General features: G+C 40.8%; 1 protein-coding gene across 1 annotated transcript in view; it reads right to left on the minus strand.

Annotated features, from left to right (window-relative positions):
* Window positions 1-21,909, minus strand: part of LOC139757345 (ionotropic receptor 21a-like) — a 94,836-nt gene extending 72,927 nt beyond the window's left edge. Inside the window, exons 1-4 of the mRNA XM_071677768.1 lie at window positions 21,900-21,909; window positions 21,417-21,521; window positions 2,243-2,384; window positions 1,377-1,567 (exon numbers count right to left, since the gene is read on the minus strand). Of these exons, the coding sequence (XP_071533869.1) occupies window positions 1,377-1,567; window positions 2,243-2,384; window positions 21,417-21,521; window positions 21,900-21,909 (448 nt within the window). The remainder of the gene's footprint in view (window positions 1-1,376; window positions 1,568-2,242; window positions 2,385-21,416; window positions 21,522-21,899) is intronic.
* Between the last annotated feature and the right edge of the window lie 1,667 nt (window positions 21,910-23,576).

Genomic DNA, 23,576 nt, shown 5'->3' on the forward strand with positions numbered 1-23,576 from the left:
CAACATACATCATGAAAATAAAGCTCAATGTCATTTATTTGAACTTCAAAAATCGTTCAAAAAATTTTCACATCAAAGATTACTAATGAATTAATTTCTTGGTATGGATAGGATTCCACTTCGATATTGTCTGTTTGGATGCAAATAACGGGTAGTGATTAATGGTCAAGCCCAACTCGAATGGTTTGACGTAAAAAGTGGTGTGCTACAGGGATCAATCTTGAGACTGATTTTCTTTCTCATATATACCGATAATACTAATGATGGGATGCATTCTAAGCTATCGAAATTCGAGGAAGATATTCAATTGGGATTACATATACAACAGAAACTGAACAGCTGCAGCTTCAAACTAATATAGACAGGCTGATGGATTAGACTGACAAACGGCTAATGAATTTTTATTTATATAATTACAAAGTTTTATAAAGCGATAGTAAAAATGGAAAGAGAACTCCAGTATAATTTATGGTCAGCAACAAGAAGTAAATGAGGAAACACTACTTACGTGTGGTACCTGGTGACCTACATTCACTAGCGCAGTTACAGAAACAGTGACCATAACGAGCACAATTCTTAGAATCATTAATAGGACTTTCGAATTTAAGTCTCGGGAAATTAGTCTTAATCTGTACAAGTCACTTGGTGAATATCATTCTTAAATATTGAGTTCAGTTTTGGTCGTCTTACTTAACGAACAGCATGAATAGAGTGCAGAGGGCACAGAGGCGAGCTGCCAAGATGGTTTCCGGCCTGAAGAACAAATTTCATGAGAGCTAACTGACCAGATTGGAATTACCTAGCTTCGGAAAGTGAGGGTTAGGAGGTGCATTAATACAAGTACTCAAGATAATAAAAGGGTTCGATCATCTCTATTCAACGTGCTACTTATGGACTGATTCGTTTGATTTCACACTTAGTAATGGATATAAACTCGTGGGCAAATATTTGAACCATAATGAGGCGAAGTGCCTTTTCGTCAACAGGATTGTTAACATATGGAATGATTTGTAAAATACGGTTGCTGGAAGCAGTATCAGACATACGTTTTAAAAGAAATTTGATATGTATTACGCTTCAAGACGACGAAAAACGTTGTTTGCACACATTTAGCTCTATGAAAAGTTTACATGTTATCCTTTTTGACCAATCTGTGTGTCTCCCAGATGCCAAACTAATACATGAATTTCTGTTCTCTTCCATTATCGGAAGGAGCTTCACTAGGATCCAATAGGCTGTTGATGTTGGAATTCATTTGTATTAAATCCTACAACCAGTAGCAGCAACATCCGAGAGTGTCACACGTACAGGAAGCTGTTGCTGCCAACTACATCCTGTCGTGAGAAAGTTGAGGTGCTGGAGCTGACTACGAGTACCTCTGCTGGAGGGTCTTGTCCTGAGCCTTGTGGTGACTGTGAGGTTCTTGTGGATGTCTGCGGCTAGGTAGAGGAGGTGAACAGTGTTACGAAGACTAGAATGGTACAGAAGAGCCTCCATATCTGACTTGCCACCCACAATCACAACGCGTGTCTCCGGCCGCTGCCACAAACTTGATACTTCAAAAAACCTGTAAATGATAACCAACGGTCATCACTTAAGCTCATACTATAAGTAGAGTTTTGAGTTATCTTATCATTAGTCGATGAGAAAATGTTTTGAAATTATCTTTAAAGCAAATGTTTCTCAAATGAAGGTCAGACTTAGGGTTTGTTCACAGCACGACTGACGCATAGTTATCTGAAGATTAAACAACATCAACACCGCAGAGACTTTATCATCAAGATTATGAATTACGTAGAGAGATACTGTAGTCTTGATTTTGTAAAGTTTATTGGCTTCATGAGAACAAAGTATCACAAAGTAGGGAAGATGATGCATATAATGGGATAAAAAAGAAACTTTGCTGGAGTGAAGGGCATTATTCTCGACATAAAGAAAAATCAAATATATTTTCCGTATATAAAAGACTGAGAAGAAAATCAGAAATACTCAATGAGAAATGATCCCCCATCCCCAAGAAAAATAAGGCACATCGTTTTCTTTAAAATTTTTCTCGAATTTTCGAGAGATTAAATGAAAAAGATTTATGCATGAGAATGAAAACATCTGCTGCTGATAGAGTCCATTTTCCGTTGTCTTCAGGTACTCAAGGTTTGATATCAATCTGGCAAAGAGCATATGTTGATGCCCCGTTAGTGACCCAGTTATAGTAATAGAGATTCGTATATAAGTGTCACATTACCTGATGGCAAGCTGGTTATTGGTGAGATGGAGGATCAGGGCCCGACACGGGAACCTAACATCCCCCCACACACCCTCCAGGAAGCGCTCTTGTGACGATTGGTCCAAGAAGAACAACGACCTGACCTCGGCCACCACACCACCTGCACCATCATAGACACGTCTGGAATATGTGGTCATATGTCATCTCATCTTCTCGTGGTAGTAACCTACACAATAGTGATATATCAAAGGTAACAAAACATTATCTATTGGTTCACACTAAAGTAGAGCTACTCCAGTAGGGTCACCGTTTTACCACCAAAAAATAAATCTATTGTAAAGATACCTGGAGCGGAAAGAGTTCTATAGTGATAGCCTTCATTGACACTTTCAACAAAACAAGAACCCATTAAAAACAATAATACAATTTTAATTCTATTATTATTGTTGTCATTATTATTATTATCATTGTTATTATTACTATCACAATTATTTAAATTATCAACCTTGTTATAATTATTTTTTTTTCTTATTATTTTGCTTTGTCGCTGTCTCCGCGTTTGCGACGTAGCGCAAGGAAACAGACGAAAAAAAAGGCCCAACCCACCCCCATACACATGTATATACATGCACGTCCACACACGCAAATATACATACCCATACATCTCAATGTACACATATATATACACACACAGACATATACATATATACACATGCACACAATTCACACTGTCTGCCTTTATTCATTCCCATCGCCACCTCGCCACACATGGAATAACATCCCCCTCTCCCCTCATGTGTGCGAGGTAGCGCTATGAAAAGACAACAGAGGCCCAATTCGTTCACACTCAGTCTCTAGCTGTCATGCAATAATGCCCGAAACCACAGCTCCCTTTCCACATCCAGGCCCCAAAGAACTATCCATGGTTTACCCCAGACGCTTCACATGCCCTGACTCAATTCATTGACAGCACGTCGACCCCGGAATACCACATCGATCCAATTCACTCTATTCCTTGCCCGCCTTTCACTCTCCTGCATGTTCAGGCCCCCATCACTCAAAATCTTTTTCACTCCATCTTTCCACCTCCAATTTGGTCTCCCACTCCTCCTCGTTCCCTCCACCTCCGACACATATATCCTCTTGGTCAATCTTTCCTTACTCATTCTCTCCATGTGCCCAAACCATTTCGGAACACCCTCTTCTGCTCTCTCAGCCACGCTCTATTTATTTCCACACATCTCTTTTACCCTTACATTACTTACTCGATCAAACCACCTCACACCACATATTGTCCTCAAACATCTCATTTCCAGCACATCCACCCTCCTGCGCACAACTCTATCCATAGACCACGCCTCGCAATCATACAACATTGTTGGAACCACTATTCCTTCAAACATACCCATTTTTGCTTTCGGAGATAATGTCCTCGACTTCCACAAATTCTTCAAGGCTCCCAGAATTTTCGCCCCCTCCCCCACCCTATGATCCACTTCCGCTTCCATGGTTCCATCCGCTGCTAGATCCACTCCCAGATATCTAAAACACTTTACTTCCTCCAGTTTCTCTACATTCAAACTTACCTCCCAATTAAGTTGACCCTCAACCCTATTGTACCTAATAACCTTGCTCTTATTCACATTTACTCTTAAATTTCTTCTTTCACACACTTTACAAAACTCAGTCACCAGCTTCTGCAGTTTCTCACATGAATCAGCCACGAGCGCTGTATCATCAGCGAACAACAACTGACTCACTTCCCAGGCTCTCTCATCCCCAACAGACTTCATACTTGCCCCTCTTTCCAAAACTATTGCATTCACCTCCCTAACAAGGAACCTGGATGTTTTAGCTCTGAGTGAAACGAAGCTTAAGGGTAAAGGGGAAGAGTGGTTTGGAATGTCTTGGGAGTAAAGTCAGGGATTAGTGAGAGGACAAGAGCAAGGGAAGGAGTAGCACTGCTCTTGAAACAGGAGTTGTGGGAGTATGTAATGGAATGTAAGAAAGTGAATTCTAGATTAATATGGGTAAAACTGAAAGTTGAGGGAGAGATATGGGTGATTATTGGTGCATATGCACCTGGGCATGAGTAGAAAGATCATGAGAGGCAAGTGATTTGGGAGCAGCTGAATGAGTGTGTTAGTGGCTTTCATGCACAAGACCTCGTTATAGTGATGGGTGATTTGAATGTAAAGTTGAGTAATGTGGCAGTTGAGGGAATAATTGGTATACATGGTGTGTTCAGTGTTGTAAATGGAAATGTTGAAGAGCTTGTAGATTTATGTGCTGAAAAAGGACTGGTGATTGGGAATACCTGGTTTAGAAAGCGAGATATACATAAGTATACGTATGTAAGCAGGCCAGAGAGCGTTATTGGATTACGTGTTATTTGACAGGCGCGCGAAAGAGAGACTTTTGGATGTTAATGTGCTGAGAGGTGCAACTGGAGGCATGTCTGATCATTATCTTATGGAGGCGAAGGTGAAGATTAGTATGGGTTTTCAGAAAAGAAGAGTGAATGTTGGGGTGAAGAGGGTGGTGAGAGTAAGTGAGCTTTGGAAGGAGACTTGTGTGAGGAAGTACCAGGAGAGACTGAGTACAGAATGGAAAAAGATGAGAACAAAGGAGGTAAGGAGGGTGGTGGAGGAATGGGACGTATTTAGGGAAGGAATGATGGCTTGTGCAAAAGATGCTCGTGGCATGAGAAGCGTGGGAGGTGGGTTGATTAGAAAGGGTAGTGAGTGGCGGGATGAAGAATTAAGATTATTAGTGAAAGAGAAGAGAGAGGCATTTGGACGATTTTTGCAGGGAAAAAATGCAAATGAGTGGGAGATGTATAAAAGAAAGAGACAGGAGGTCAAGAGAAAGGTGCAAGAGGTGAAAAAGAGAACAAATAAGAGTTGGGTGAGAGAGTGTCATTAAATCTTATGGAGAATAAAAAGATGTTCTGGAAGGAGGTAAATAAATTGCGTAATACAAGAAAGCAAATGGGAACTTCAGTGAAGGGGGCTAATGGGAAGGTGATAACAAGTAGTGGTGATGTGAGAAGGAAAGGGAGTGAGCATTTTGAGGCTGTGTTTAATGTGTTTGATGATAGAGTGGCAGATATAGGGTGTTTTGGTCGAGGTGGTGTGCAGAGTGAGAGGGTTAGGGAAAATGATTTGGTAAACAGAGAAGAGGTAGTAAAAGCTTTGCGGAAGATGAAAGCCGGCAAGGCAACAGGTTTGGATGGCATTGCAATGGAATTTATTAAAAAAGGGGGTGACTGTATTGTTGACTGGTTGGTAAGGTCATATAATGTATGTATGATTCATAGTGAGGTGACTGAGGATTGGCGGAATGTGTGCATCGTGCCATTGTACAAAGGCTAAGGGGATAAGAGTGAGTGCTCAAATTACAGAGGTATAAGTTTGTTGATCATTCCTGGGAAGTTATATGGGAGGGTATTGATTAGGAGGGTGAAGGCATGTACAGAGCATCATATTAGGGAGGAGCAGTGTGGTTTCAGAAGTGGTAGAGGATGTGTGGATCAGGTGTTTGCTATGAAGAATGTATGTGAGAAATACTTAGAAAAACAAATGGATTTGTATGTAGCATTTATGGATTTGGAGAAGGCATATGATAGAGTTGATAGAGATGCTCTGTGGAAGGTACTAAAAATATATGGTGTGGGAGGCAAGTTGTTAGAAGCAGTGAAATGTTTTTATCGAGGATGTAAGGCATGTGTACGTGTAGGAAGAGAGGAAAGTGATTGGTTCTCAGTGAATGTAGGTTTGCGGTAGGGGTGTGTGATGTGTCCATGGTTGTTATTATTATTATTATTATTATCATTATTACTATTATTATTGCTATTATTATTTTGTATTATTATTATTATTATAATTATTATTTTTATCATTATTATCATTATTATTATTATTTTCATTATTATCATTATCATCACTATTATTATTATTATTATTATTTCATTATTATTATCATTGTTATTATTATCATTATTGTTATTATCATTATTATCATTATCATTATATTATTATTATTATTATTATTATTATTATTATTATCATTATCATTATTATTATTATCATTATTATTATTATCATTATTATTATTTTGTCCCTGGGGATAGGGGAGAAAGAATACTTCCCACGCATTCCCTGCGTGTCGTAGAATGCGACTAAAAGGGAAGGGAGCGGGGGGCTGGAAATCCTCCCCTCTCGTTTTTTTTTTTTTTTCCAAAAAGAGGGAACAGAGAGGGGCCAGGTGAGGATATTCCCTCAAAGGCCCAGTCCTCTGTTCTTAACGCTACCTCGCTATCGCGGGAAATGGCGAATAGTTTGAAAAAAAAAAAATATTATCATTATTGTTATCATTATTACTATTATTATTATTATTATTATTATTATTATTATTATTATTATTATTATTATTATTATTGTTTCTTTCTTTTCTTTTAAACAATTCGCCATTTCCCGCGTTAGCGAGGTAGCGCTAAGAACAGAGGACTTGGCCTTTTTTGGAATATCCTCACCTGGCCCCCTCTGTTCCTTCTTTTTGGAAAATTAAAAAAAAAAAAACGAGAGGGGAGGATTTCCAGCCCCCCCGCTCCCTCCCCTTTTAGTCGCCTTCTACGACACGCAGGGAATACGTGGGAAGTATTCTTAATCCCCTATCCCCAGGGATAATTATTATCATTATTATTATTATTATTATTATTATTATTATCATTATTACTATCATCATTTTCAATATTATTATCATTATCATCATTATTATTAATATCATTTCTATTATTCTTATCAATGTCATTAATATTATTATTATTATTATTATTATTATTATTATTATTATTATTATTATTGTTATTATTATTATTACTATTATTATTATTATCATTATTATTATTATTATTATTATTATTATTATTATTATTATCATCATTATCATTATTATTATTATTATCATTATTATTATTATTATTATTATTATTATTATTATTATTATTATTATTATTATTATTATTATTATAATTATTATTAGTATTATTATCATTATTATGATTATCATTATTATTATTATTATCATTATTATTATTATTATATTTATTTTATTTTTTTTATTATACTTTGTCGCTGTCTCCCGCGTTTGCGAGGTAGCGCAAGGAAACAGACGAAAGAAATGGCCCAACCCCCCCCCCACCATACACATGTATAGACATACGTCCCCACACGCAAATATACATACCTACACAGCTTTCCATGGTTTACCCCGGACGCTTCACATGCCTTGATTCAATCCACTGACAGCACGTCAACCCCGGTATACCACATCGCTCCAATTCACTCTATTCCTTGCCCTCCTTTCACCCTCCTGCATGTTCAGGCCCCGATCACACAAAATCTTTTTCACTCCATCTTTCCACCTCCAATTTGGTCTCCCTCTTCTCCTCGTTCCCTCCACCTCCGACACATATGTCCTCTTGGTCAATCTTTCCTCACTCATTCTCTCCATGTGCCCAAACCACTTCAAAACACCCTCCTCTGCTCTCTCAACCACGCTCTTTTTATTTCCACACATCTCTCTTACCCTTACGTTACTCACTCGATCAAACCACCTCACACCACACATTGTCCTCAAACATCTCATTTCCAGCACATCCATCCTCCTGAGCACAACTCTATCCATAGCCCACGCCTCGCAACCATACATAATTGTTGGAACCACTATTCCTTCAAATATACCCATTTTTGCTTTCCGAGATAATGTTTTCGACTTACACACATTCTTCAAGGCCCCCAGAATCTTCGCCCCCTCCCCCACCCAATGATCCACTTCCGCTTCCATGGTTCCATCCGCTGCCAGATCCACTCCCAGATATCTAAAACACTTCACTTCCTCCAGTTTTTCTCCATTCAAACTCACCTCCCAATTGACTTGACCCTCAACCCTACTGTACCTAATAACCTTGCTCTTATTCACATTTACTCTTAACTTTCTTATTCCACACACTTTACCAAACTCAGTCACCAGCTTCTGCAGTTTCTCACATGAATCAGCCACCAGCGCTGTATCATCAGCGAACAACAACTGACTCACTTCTCAAGCTCTCTCATCCCCAACAGACTTCATACTTGCCCCTCTTTCCAAAACCCTTGCATTTACCTCCCTAACAACCCCATGAATAAACAAATTAAACAACCATGGAGACATCACACACCCCTGCCGCAAACCTACATTCACTGAGAACCAATCACTTTCCTCTCTTCCTACACGTACACATGCCTTACATCCTCGATAAAAACTTTTCACTGCTTCTAACAACTTTCCTCCCACACCATATATTCTTAATACCTTCCACAGAGCATCTCTATCAACTCTATCATATGCCTTCTCCAGATCCATAAATGCTACATAAAAATCCATTTGATTTTCTAAGTATTTCTCACATACATTCTTCAAAGCAAAGACAACAAAGGCTCCATTCGTTCACACTCAGTCTCTAGCTGTCATGCAATAATGCCCGAAACCACAGCTCCCTATCCACATCCAGGCCCAAAAGAGCTTTCCATGGTTTACCCCAGACGCTTCATATGCCCTGATTCAATCCACTGACAGCACGTCAACCCCAGTATACCACATCAATCCAATTCCCTCTATTCCTTGCCGGCCTTTCACCCTCCTGCATGTTCAGGCCCTGATCACTCAAAATCTTTTTCACTCCATCTTTCCACCTCCAATTTGGTCTCCCTCTTCTCCTCGTTCCCTCCACCTCCGACACATATATCCTCTTGGTCAATCTTTCCTCACTCATTTTCTCCATGTGCCCGAACCATTTCAAAACACCCTCTTCTGCTCTCTCAACCACGCTCTTTTAATTTCCACACATCTCTCTTACCCTTACATTACTTACTCTATCAAACTACCTCACACCACACATTGTCCTCAAACATCTCATTTCAAGCACATCCACCCTCCTGCGTACAACTCTATCCATAGCCCACGACCCGCAACCATACAACATTGTTGGAACCACTACTCCTTCAAACATACCCATTTTTGGTTTCCGAGATAATGTTCTCGACTTCTACACATTCTTCAAGGCCCCCAGAATTTTCGCCCCCTCCCCCAACCTATGATCCACTTCCGCTTCCATGGTTCCTTCCGCTGCCAGATCCACTCCCAGATATCTAAAACACTTCACTTCCTTCAGTTTTTCTCCATTCAAACTCACCACCCAATTGACTTGACCCTCAACCCTACTGTACCTAATAACCTTGCTCTTATTCACATTTACTCTTAACTTTCTTCTTCCACACACTTTACCAAACTCAGTCACCAGCTTCTGCAGTTTCTCACATGAATCAGCCACCAGCGCTGTATCATCAGCGAACAACAACTGACTCACTTCCCAAGCTCTCTTATCCCCAACAGACTTCATACTTGCCCCTCTTTCCAAAACTCTTGCATTTACCTCCCTAACAACCCCATCCATAAACAAATTAAACAACCATGGAGACATCACATTATTATTATCATTATTATTATTATTATTATTATTATCATTATTATTATTATTATTATTATTATTATTATTTCTATTATTATTATTATTATTACCATTTTTATCATTATTATTATTATTATTATTATTATTATTATTATTATTATTATTATTATTATTATTATTATAATTATTATTATTATTATCATTTTTACCATTTTTATCATTATTATTATTATTACCCTTACTATTATTTTTATTATTATCATTATTATTATTATTACAGATATAGGGTGTTTAGGTCGAGGTGGTGTGCAAAAGTGAAAGGGTTAGTGGAAAATGTTGGTAAACGAGATGATAGAGTTGGAAAGTTTGCGGAAAATGAAAGCCGGCTAGGCAGCAAGTTTGGATGGTAATGCAAGTAGGAATTTATTAAAAAAAGGGTGACTGAACAATTGTTGACTGGTTGGTTAAGGTTATTAATGATGTAGACTCATGGTGAGGTCCTGAGATGGCGAATCGTGCATAGCGCCAATATACAAGCACAAGTATAATAAAAAAAAAAATATATTACTTACAATTATCATTATTATATTACCTTATATTTTTTTTTTTTTTTTTATAACTTTGCGCTGTCTCCCGCGTTTGCGAGGTAGCGCAAGGAAACAGACGAAAGAAATGGCCCAACCCCCCCCCCATACACATGTAAATCACACGTCCCACACCAAATATACATACCTACACAGCTTTCCATGGTTTACCCCGGACGCTTCACATGCCTTGATTCAATCCACTGACAGCACGTCAACCCCGGTATACCACATCGCTCCAATTCACTCTATTCCTTGCCCTCCTTTCACCCTCCTGCATGTTCAGGCCCCGATCACACAAAATCTTTTTCACTCCATCTTTCCACCTCCAATTTGGTCTCCCTCTTCTCCTCGTTCCCTCCACCTCCGACACATATGTCCTCTTGGTCAATCTTTCCTCACTCATTCTCTCCATGTGCCCAAACCACTTCAAAACACCCTCCTCTGCTCTCTCAACCATGCTCTTTTTATTTCCACACATCTCTCTTACCCTTACGTTACTCACTCGATCAAACCACCTCACACCACACATTGTCCTCAAACATCTCATTTCCAGCACATCCATCCTCCTGAGCACAACTCTATCCATAGCCCACGCCTCGCAACCATACATAATTGTTGGAACCACTATTCCTTCAAATATACCCATTTTTGCTTTCCGAGATAATGTTTTCGACTTACACACATTCTTCAAGGCCCCCAGAATCTTCGCCCCCTCCCCCACCCAATGATCCACTTCCGCTTCCATGGTTCCATCCGCTGCCAGATCCACTCCCAGATATCTAAAACACTTCACTTCCTCCAGTTTTTCTCCATTCAAACTCACCTCCCAATTGACTTGACCCTCAACCCTACTGTACCTAATAACCTTGCTCTTATTCACATTTACTCTTAACTTTCTTCTTCCACACACTTTACCAAACTCAGTCACCAGCTTCTGCAGTTTCTCACATGAATCAGCCACCAGCGCTGTATCATCAGCGAACAACAACTGACTCACTTCTCAAGCTCTCTCATCCCCAACAGACTTCATACTTGCCCCTCTTTCCAAAACCCTTGCATTTACCTCCCTAACAACCCCATCCATAAACAAATTAAACAACCATGGAGACATCACACACCCCTGCCGCAAACCTACATTCACTGAGAACCAATCACTTTCCTCTCTTCCTACACGTACACATGCCTTACATCCTCGATAAAAACTTTTCACTGCTTCTAACAACTTTCCTCCCACACCATGTATTCTTAATACCTTCCACAGAGCATCTCTATCAACTCTATCATATGCCTTCTCCAGATCCATAAATGCTACATACAAATCCATTTGATTTTCTAAGTATTTCTCACATACATTCTTCAAAGCAAAGACAACAAAGGCTCCATTCGTTCACACTCAGTCTCTAGCTGTCATGCAATAATGCCCGAAACCACAGCTCCCTTTCCACATCCAGGCCCAAAAGAGCTTTCCATGGTTTACCCCAGACGCTTCATATGCCCTGATTCAATCCACTGACAGCACGTCAACCCCAGTATACCACATCAATCCAATTCCCTCTATTCCTTGCCGGCCTTTCACCCTCCTGCATGTTCAGGCCCTGATCACTCAAAATCTTTTTCACTCCATCTTTCCACCTCCAATTTGGTCTCCCACTTCTCCTCGTTCCCTCCACCTCCGACACATATGTCCTCTTGGTCAATCTTTCCTCACTCATTTTCTCCATGTGCCCGAACCATTTCAAAACACCCTCTTCTGCTCTCTCAACCACGCTCTTTTAATTTCCACACATCTCTCTTACCCTTACATTACTTACTCTATCAAACTACCTCACACCACACATTGTCCTCAAACATCTCATTTCAAGCACATCCACCCTCCTGCGTACAACTCTATCCATAGCCCACGACCCGCAACCATACAACATTGTTGGAACCACTACTCCTTCAAACATACCCATTTTTGGTTTCCGAGATAATGTTCTCGACTTCTACACATTCTTCAAGGCCCCCAGAATTTTCGCCCCCTCCCCCAACCTATGATCCACTTCCGCTTCCATGGTTCCTTCCGCTGCCAGATCCACTCCCAGATATCTAAAACACTTCACTTCCTTCAGTTTTTCTCCATTCAAACTCACCACCCAATTGACTTGACCCTCAACCCTACTGTACCTAATAACCTTGCTCTTATTCACATTTACTCTTAACTTTCTTCTTCCACACACTTTACCAAACTCAGTCACCAGCTTCTGCAGTTTCTCACATGAATCAGCCACCAGCGCTGTATCATCAGCGAACAACAACTGACTCACTTCCCAAGCTCTCTTATCCCCAACAGACTTCATACTTGCCCCTCTTTCCAAAACTCTAGCATTTACCTCCCTAACAACCCCATCCATAAACAAATTAAACAACCATGGAGACATCACATTATTATTATCATTATTATTATTATTATTATTATTATTATTATTATTATTATTATTATTATTATTATTTCTATTATTATTATTATTATTACCATTTTTATCATTATTATTATTATTATTATTATTATTATTATTATTATTATTATTATTATTATTATTATTATAATTATTATTATTATTATCATTTTTACCATTTTTATCATTATTATTATTATTACCCTTACTATTATTTTTATTATTATCATTATTATTATTATTACAGATATAGGGTGTTTAGGTCGAGGTGGTGTGCAAAGTGAGAGGGTTAGGGAAAATGTTTTGGTAAACAGAGAAGAGGTAGTGAAAGCTTTGCGGAAGATGAAAGCCGGCAAGGCAGCAAGTTTGGATGGTATTGCAGTGGAATTTATTAAAAAAGGGGGTGACTGTATTGTTGACTGGTTGGTAAGGTTATTTAATGTATGTATGACTCATGGTGAGGTGCCTGAGGATTGGCGGAATTCGTGCATAGTGCCATTGTACAAAGGCAAAGTATAATAAAAAAAAAAATATATTATTACAATTATCATTATTATTATTACCGTTATTATTTTTTTTTTTTTTTTTTTTTTTTATACTTTGTCGCTGTCTCCCGCGTTTGCGAGGTAGCGCAAGGAAACAGACGAAAGAAATGGCCCAACCCCCCCCCCATACACATGTACATACACACGTCCACACACGCAAATATACATACCTACACAGCTTTCCATGGTTTACCCCAGACGCTTCACATGCCTTGATTCAATCCACTGACAGCACGTCAACCCCTGTATACCACATCGCTCCAATTCACTCTATTCCTTGCCCTCCTTTCACCCTCCTGCATGTTCAGGCCCCGATCACACAAAATCTTTTTCACTCCATCTTTCCACCTCCAATTTGGTCTCCCTCTTCTCCTCGTTCCCTCCACCTCCGACACATATATCCTCTTGGTCAATCTTTCCTCACTCATTCTCTCCATGTGCCCAAACCATTTCAAAACACCCTCTTCTGCTCTCTCAACCACGCTCTTTTTATTTCCACACATCTCTCTTACCCTTACGTTACTTACTCGATCAAACCACCTCACACCACACATTGTCCTCAAACATCTCATTTCCAGCACATCCATCCTCCTGCGCACATCTCTATCCATAGCCCACGCCTCGCAACCATACAACATTGTTGGAACCACTATTCCTTCAAACATACCCATTTTTGCTTTCCGAGATAATGTTCTCGACTTCCACACATTTTTCAAGGCTCCCAAAATTTTCGCCCCCTCCCCCACCCTATGATCCACTTCCGCTTCCATGGTTCCATCCGCTGACAGATCCACTCCCAGATATCTAAAACACTTCACTTCCTCCAGTTTTTCTCCATTCAAACTCACCTCCCAATTGACTTGACCCTCACCCCTACTGTACCTAATAACCTTGCTCTTATTCACATTTACTCTTAACTTTCTTCTTCCACACACTTTACCAAACTCAGTCACCAGCTTCTGCAGTTTCTCACATGAATCAGCCACCAGCGCTGTATCATCAGCGAACAACAACTGACTCACTTCCCAAGCTCTCTCATCCCCAACAGACTTCATACTTGCCCCTCTTTCCAGGACTCTTGCATTTACCTCCCTAACAACCCCATCCATAAACAAATTAAACAACCATGGAGACATCACACACCCCTGCCGCAAACCTACATTCACTGAGAACCAATCACTTTCCTCTCTTCCTACACGTACACATGCCTTACATCCTCGATAAAAACTTTTCACTGCTTCTAACAACTTGCCTCCCACACCATATATTCTTAATACCTTCCACAGAGCATCTCTATCAACTCTATCATATGCCTTCTCCAGATCCATAAATGCTACATACAAATCCATTTGCTTTTCTAAGTATTTCTCACATACATTCTTCAAAGCAAACACCTGATCCACACATCCTCTACCACTTCTGAAACCGCACTGCTCTTCCCCAATCTGATGCTCTGTACATGCCTTCACCCTCTCAATCAATACCCTCCCATATAACTTACCAGGAATACTCAACAAACTTATACCTCTGTAATTTGAGCACTCACTCTTATCCCCTTTGCCTTTGTACAATGGCACTATGCACGCATTCCGCCAATCCTCAGGCACCTCACCATGAGTCATACATACATTAAATAACCTTACCAACCAGTCAACAATACAGTCACCCCCTTTTTTAATAAATTCCACTGCAATACCATCCAAACCTGCTGCCTTGCCGGCTTTCATCTTCCGCAAAGCTTTTAGTACCTCTTCTCTGTTTACCAAATCATTTTCCCTAACCCTCTCACTTTGCACACCACCTCGACCAAAACACCCTATATCTGCCACTCTGTCATCAGACACATTCAACAAACCTTCAAAATACTCATTCCATCTCCTTCTCACATCACCGCTACTTGTTATCACCTCCCCATTTACGCCCTTCACTGAAGTTCCCATTTGCTCCCTTGTCTTACGCACCCTATTTACCTCCTTCCAGAACATCTTTTTATTCTCCCTAAAATTTACTGATAGTCTCTCACCCCAACTCTCATTTGCCCTTTTTTTCACCTCTTGCACCTTTCTCTTGACCTCCTGTCTCTTTCTTTTATACTTCTCGCACTCAATTGCATTTTTTCCCTGCAAAAATCGTACAAATGCCTCTCTCTTCTCTTTCACTAATACTCTTACTTCTTCATCCCACCACTCACTACCCTTTCTAAACAGCCCACCTCCCACTCTTCTCATGCCACAAGCATCTTTTGCGCAATCCATCACTGATTCCCTAAATACATCCCATTCCTCCCCCACTCCCCTTACTTCCATTGTTCTCACCTTTTTCCATTCTGTACACAGTCTCTCCTGGTACTTCCCCACACAGGTCTCCTTCCCAAGCTCACTTACTCTCACCACCTTCTTCACCCCAACATTCACTCCTCTTTTCTGAAAACCCATACTAATCTTCACCTTAGCCTCCACAAGATAATGATCAGACATCCCTCCAGTTGCACCTCTCAGCACATTAACATCCAAAAGTCTCTCTTTCGCACGCCTGTCAATTAACACGTAATCCAATAACGCTCTCTGGCCATCTCTCCTACTTACATAAGTATACTTATGTATATCTCGCTTTTTAAACCAGGTATTCCCAATCATCAGTCCTTTTTCAGCACATAAATCTACAATCTCTTCACCATTTCCATTTACAACACTGAACACCCCATGCATACCAATTATTCCCTCAACTGCCACATTACTCACCTTTGCATTCAAATCACCCATCACTATAACCCGGTCTCGTGCATCAAAACCGCTAACACACTCATTCAGCTGCTCCCAAAACACTTGCCTCTCATGATCTTTCTTCTCATGCCCAGGTGCATATGCACCAATAATCACCCACCTCTCTCCATCAACTTTCAATTTTACCCATATTAATCGAGAATTTACTTTCTTACATTCTATCACATACTCCCACAACTCCTGTTTCAGGAGTATTGCTACTCCTTCCCTTGCTCTTGTCCTCTCACTAACCCCTGACTTCACTCCCCAGACATTTCCAAACCACTCTTCCCCTTTACCCTTGAGCTTCGTTTCACTCAGAGCCAAAACATCCAGGTTCCTTTCCTCAAACATACTACCTATCTCTCCTTTTTTCACATCTTGGTTACATCCACACACATTTAGGCACCCCACTCTGAGCCTTCGAGGAGGATGATCACTCCCCGCGTGACTCCTTCTTCTGTTTCCCATTTTAGAAAGTTAATACAAGGAGGGGAGGATTTCCGGCCCCCCGCTCCCGTCCCCTCTAGTCGCTTTCTACGACACGCGAGGAATACGTGGGAAGTATTCTTTCACCCCTATCCCCGTTATTATTATTATTATTATTATCATTATTATTATTATTATTATTATTGTTATTATTATTATTATTATTATCATTATTATTATAATTATTGTTATTATTATTATTCTCATTATTATTATTATTGTTATTATTATTATTAATATTATTATTATCATTAGTATTATTATTATTATTATTATTATTATTACTATTATCATTATTATTATTATCATTATTATTATCATTATCATTATTATTATTATAATTATTATTATTATTATTATTATTATTATTATTATTATTATTATTATTATTATTATCATTATTATTATTATTATTATTTATATATTTATATTTACTTATTTGGCTTTCTCGCTGTCTCCCGCGTTTGCGAGGTAGCGCAAGGAAGCAGACGAAAGAAAATGCCCAACCAACCCCCATACACATATATATACATACACGTCCACACACGCAAATATACATACCTATACATCTCAATGTACACATATATATACAGACACAAACACATACATATATACCCATACACACAATTCACACTGTCTGCCTTTATTCATTCTCATCGCCACCTCGCCACACATGGAATACCATCCCCCTCCCCCCTCATGTGCGAGGTAGCGCTAGGAAAAGACAACAAAGGCTCCATTCGTTCACACTCAATCTCTAGCTGTCATGCAATAATGCCCGAAACCACAGCTCCCTTTCCACATCCAGGCCCAAAAGAGCTTTCCATGGTTTACCCCAGACGCTTCATATGCCCTGATTCAATCCACTGACAGCACGTCAACCCCAGTATACCACATCAATCCAATTCCCTCTATTCCTTGCCGGCCTTTCACCCTCCTGCATGTTCAGGCCCCGATCACTCAAAATCTTTTTCACTCCATCTTTCCACCTCCAATTTGGTCTCCCACTTCTCCTCGTTCCCTCCACCTCCGACACATATATCCTCTTGGTCAATCTTTCCTCACTCATTTTCTCCATGTGCCCAAACCATTTCAAAACACCCTCTTCTGCTCTTTCAACCACGCTCTTTTTATTTCCACACATCTCTCTTACCCTTACATTACTTACTCGATCAAACTACCTCACGCCACACATTGTCCTGAAACATCTCATTTCAAGCACATCCACCCTCCTGCGTACAACTCTATCCATAGCCCACGACCCGCAACCATACAACATTGTTGGAACCACTACTCCTTCACACATACACATTTTTGCTTTCCGAGATAATGTTCTCGACTTCCACACATTCTTCAAGGCTCCCAGGATTTTCGCCCCCTCCCCCACCCTATGATTCACTTCTGCTTCCATGGTTCCATCTGCTGCCAGATCCACTCCCAGATTTCTAAAGCACTTTACTTCCTCCAGTTTTTTCTCCATTCAAACTTACCTCCCAACTGACTTGACGCTCAACCCTACTGTACCTAATAACCTTGCTCTTATTCACATTTACTCTTAACTTTCTTCTTTCACACACTTTACCAAACTCGTCACCAGCTTCTGCAGTTTCTCACATGAATCAGCCACCAGCGCTGTATCATCAGGGAACAACAACTGACTCACTTTCCAAGCTCTCTCATCCCCAACAGACTTCATACTTGCCCCTCTTTCCAAAACTCTTGCATTCACCTCCCTAACAACCCCATCCATAAACAAATTAAACAACCATGGAGACATCACACACCCCTGCCGCATACCTACATTCACTGAGAACCAATCACTTTCCTCTCCTCCTACACGTACATATGCCTTACATCCTCGATAAAAACTTTTCACTGCTTCTAACAACTTGCCTCCCACACCATATATTCTTAATACCTTCCACAGAGCATCTCTATCAACTCTATCATATGCCTTTTCCAGATCCATAAATGCTACATATATATCCATTTGCTTTTCTAAGTATTTCTCACATACATTCTTCAAAGGAAACACCTGATCCACACATCCTCTACCACTTCTGAAACCACACTGCTCTTCTCCAATCTGATGCTCTGTACATGCCTTCACCCTCTCAATCAATACCCTACCATATAATTTACCAGGAATACTCAACAAACTTATACATTATCATTATTATTTTTTTTTTTTTTTTTATACTTTGTCGCTGTCTCCCGCGTTTGCGAGGTAGCGCAAGGAAACAGACGAAAGAAATGGCCCCCACCCCCCCCCCCATACACATGTACATACACACGTCCACACACGCAAATATACATACCTACACAGCTTTCCATGGTTTACCCCGGACGCTTCACATGCCTTGATTCAATCCACTGACAGCACGTCAATCCCGGTATACCACATCGCTCCAATTCACTCTATTTCTTGCCCTCCTTTCACCCTCCTGCATGTTCAGGCCCCGATCACACAAAATCCTTTTCACTCCATCTTTCCACCTCCAATTTGGTCTCCCTCTTCTCCTCGTTCCCTCCACCTCCGACAAATATATCCTCTTGGTCAATCTTTCCTCACTCATTCTCTCCATGTGCCCAAACCATTTCAAAACACCCTCTTCTGCTCTCTCAACCACGCTCTTTTTATTTCCACACATCTCTCTTACCCTTACATTACTTACTCGATCAAACCACCTCACACCACACATTGTCCTCAAACATCTCATTTCCAGCACATCCATCCTCCTGCGCACAACTCTATCCATAGCCCACGCCTCGCAACCATACAACATTGTTGGAACCACTATTCCTTCAAACATACCCATTTTTGCTTTCCGGGATAATGTTCTCGACTTCCACACATTTTTCAAGGCTCCCAAAATTTTCGCCCCCTCCCCCACCCTATGATCCACTTCCGCTTCCATGGTTCTATCCTCTGACAGATCCACTCCCAGATATCTAAAACACTTCACTTCCTCCAGTTTTTCTCCATTCAAACTCACCTCCCAATTGACTTGACCCTCAACCCTACTGTACCTAATAACTTTGCTCTTATTCACATTTACTCTTAACTTTCTTCTTCCACACACTTTACCAAACTCCGTCACCAGCTTCTGCAGTTTCTCACATGAATCCGCCACCAGCGCTGTATCATCAGCGAACAACAACTGACTCACTTCCCAAGCTCTCTCATCCCCAACAGACTTCATACTTGCCCCTCTTTCCAAAACTCTTGCATTTACCTCCCTAACAACCCCATCCATAAACAAATTAAACAACCATGGAGACATCACACACCCCTGCCGCAAACCTACATTCACTGAGAACCAATCACTTTCCTCTCTTCCTACACGTACACATGCCTTACATCCTCGATAAAAACCCCCCAGTGCTTCCAACAACTTTCCTCCCACACCATATATTCTTAATACCTTCCACAGAGCATCTCTATCAACTCTATCATATGCCTTCTCCAGATCCATAAATGCTACATACAAATCCATTTGCTTTTCTAAGTATTTCTCACATACATTCTTCAAAGCAAACACCTGATCCACACATCCTCTACCACTTCTGAAACCACACTGCTCTTCCCCAATCTGATGCTCTGTACATGCCTTCACCCTCTCAATCAATACCCTCCCATATAATTTACCAGGAATACTCAACAAACTTATACCTCTGTAATTTGAGCACTCACTCTTATCCCCTTTGCCTTTGTACAATGGCACTATGCACGCATTCCGCCAATCCTCAGGCACCTCACCATGAGTCATACATACATTAAATAACCTTACCAACCAGTCAACAATACAGTCACCCCCTTTTTTAATAAATTCCACTGCAATACCATCCAAACCTGCTGCCTTGCCGGCTTTCATCTTCCGCAAAGCTTTTACTACCTCTTCTCTGTTTACCAAATCATTTTCCCTAACCCTCTCACTTTGCACACCACCTCGACCCAAACACCCTATATCTGCCACTCTGTCATCAGACACATTCAACAAACCTTCAAAATACTCATTCCATCTCCTTCTCACATCACCACTACTTGCTATCACCTCCCCATTTACGCCCTTCACTGAAGTTCCCATTTGCTCCCTTGTCTTACGCACCCTATTTACCTCCTTCCAGAACATCTTTTTATTCTCCCTAAAATTATTATTATCATTATTATTATTATTATTATTATTATTATTATTATTATTATTATTATTATTATTATTATTATTATTATTATTATTATTATTATTATTATTATTATTATTATTATTATTATAATTATTATTACTATTATCATTATTACTGCTGTTGTTGTTGTTGTTGTTGTTTTTGTTATTATTATTATTATCATTATTATTTTCACTATTATCATTATCTTACTTATCTTTCTTATTCTCATTATCACTATTATCAAGCTGCGCACCTAGGGATGTGGTGTGCTCACCTAGTGATGTGGTACGCTCGCCTAGCGATGTGATATGCTCACCTAGTGATATGGTTTTCTCACCTAGTGATGTGGTGTGCTCACCTACTGATGTGTTGTTCTCACTTAGTGATGTGGTGTGCTCTCCCAATGCTGTGGTATTCTCACCTAGTGATGTGGTGTGCTCACCTATTGCTGTTGTGTGCTCACCTAGATATGTGGTGTTCTCACTCAGTGATATGGTGTTGTAATGTAGTGGTGTGGTGTGCTCTCCTTGTGATGTGGTGTTCTCATCCAGTGATATGGTATTCTCACCTAGTGTTGTGTTGTGCTCACATAGCGATGTGGCGTGCTAACGTAGTGATATGAGGTGCTCACCTAGTTATGTGGTGTGCGCACCTAGTGATGTGTTATGCTCACCTCGCGATGTGATATGCTCACCTAGTGGTATGGTGTTCTCACCTAGTGATATGGTGTGCTCACCTAGTGATGTGGCGTTCTCACGTAGCGGTGTGTTGTGCTCAAATAGTGATGTGGTGTTCTCACCTAATGATATGATGTGCTCACATAGTAATGTGGTGTGCTCACCTAGTGATGTATTGCTCTCACCTAGTGATGTGGTATGCTCACCTCGCGATGTGATATGCTCACCTAGTGATATGGTATTCTCACCTAGTGATGTGGTGTTCTCACCTATTGATGTGGTGTTCTCACCCAGTGATGTAGTATGCACACCTAGTGATGTGGTGTTCTAATTTAGTGGTGTGGTGTGCTCAAATAGTGATGTGCTGTTCTCACCTGATGATATGGTGTCCGCACCTAGTGATGTGGTATGCTCACCTAGTGACGTGATATGCTCACCTAGTGACGTGGTGTTCTAATGTAGTGGTGTGGTGTACTCAAATAGTGATGTGGTGTTCTCACCTAGTGACATGGTGTCCGCACCTAGTGATGAGGTATGCTCACCTAGTGATGTGATATGCTCTCCTAGTGATGTGGTGTGCTCACCTACTGTCGTGTTGTTCTCACCTGGTGATTTGGTGTGCTCATCCAGTGATGTGGTATGCTCTCCTAGTGATATGGTGTGCTCACCTAGTGAAGTGGCGTGCTCACCTAGTAATGTGGTGTGCTCACCTAGTGATGTTGTGCTCTCACCTAGTGATATGGTGTGCTCACCTAGTGATGTGGCGTTCTCACGTATTGGTGTGTTGTGCTCAAATAGTGATGTGGTGTGCTCACCTAGTGAAGTGGTGTGCTTACCTAGTGAAGTGGTGTGCTCACCTAGTGAAGTGGTGTGCTCAACTAGTGATGTGGTGTTCTCACCTACTGATGTGGTGCACCCATGTAGTGATTTAATGTGCTCATGTAGTGATGAGCTGTGCTCACCTAGTGATGTGGTGTGCTCACTTAGTGATGTAGTGTGTTCACCTAGTGATGTGGTGTGCTCACCTAGTGATATGGTGTGCTCACCTAGGTATGTTTTGCGCTCACCTAGTGATGTGGTGTGCTCACCTAGTGAGGTGGTGCTCTCACGTAGTGATGTGGTGTGCTCATCTAGTGATGTGGTGTGCTCACCTAGTGATGTGGTGCGCTCACCTAGTGATGTGGTGTGCTCACCTAGTGATGTGGTGTGCTCACCTAGTGAGGTGGTGCTCTCACGTAGTGATGTGGTGTGCTCATCTAGTGATGTGGTGTGCTCACCTAGTGATGTGGTGTGCTCACCTTGTGATGTGGTGTGCTCACCTAGCTATGTGGTGCTCTCACGTTGTGATGTGGTGTGCTCACCTAGTGATGTGGTGCGCTCACCTAGTGATGTGGTGTGCTCACCTTGTGATGTGGTGTGCTCACCTAGCTATGTGGTGCTCTCACGTTGTGATGTGGCGTGCTCACCTAATGATGTAATGTGCTCACCTAGTGATGTGGTGTGTTCACCTAGTGATGTGGTGCGCTCACCTAGTGATGTGGTGTGCTCACCTAGTGATGTGGTGTAGGAGTGGTGAGTGTTTTGCTGTGGTAACCAGGAGCAGATGACACTTCGCCAGATGTTCCTTCACCAATTGGTGTACCAGCATGGTCACATCCTCACTACTCATCTCCCACGCTTCAGACTTTACATTCTGGGACTCACTGCTCACAACAAGTAATAACAGGAAGATGCTTGACCAACGCATTCTGTAATACAATACAGCAGAAGTCTGGTGAGACAACTTTTCAATCAACACCTCGCTTGTATTAAATAATTTTGTCTATTATCAGATAATGGATATGATCATTACCTGCAACATCCCTGGAAACCGTCTCAACATCATCATTGCCATATGAATAAGAAAACTAGTGACTGTCTAACGAAAAACAGCCTCATTCGGATCAATAACCCATTTCAGTCTGCCAGTGTAGCTTACAAATATTCCTACCCATTTGAAGTTTGTAAACTTCATAATACAAAAACTACATCGTTATGACAACTGCATCACTCCGTCCACGCTTAATCAACACTTCAAACGGAGGCCATAACCACGACATATGCCACGACCATACAAGACGACGCGATGCCGCAACCATACAAGACGACAGGATGCCATGACCATACATGACGACACG

Source organism: Panulirus ornatus, chromosome 25 (assembly GCF_036320965.1).
Source record: "Panulirus ornatus isolate Po-2019 chromosome 25, ASM3632096v1, whole genome shotgun sequence".
NCBI lineage: Eukaryota > Metazoa > Arthropoda > Malacostraca > Decapoda > Palinuridae > Panulirus > Panulirus ornatus.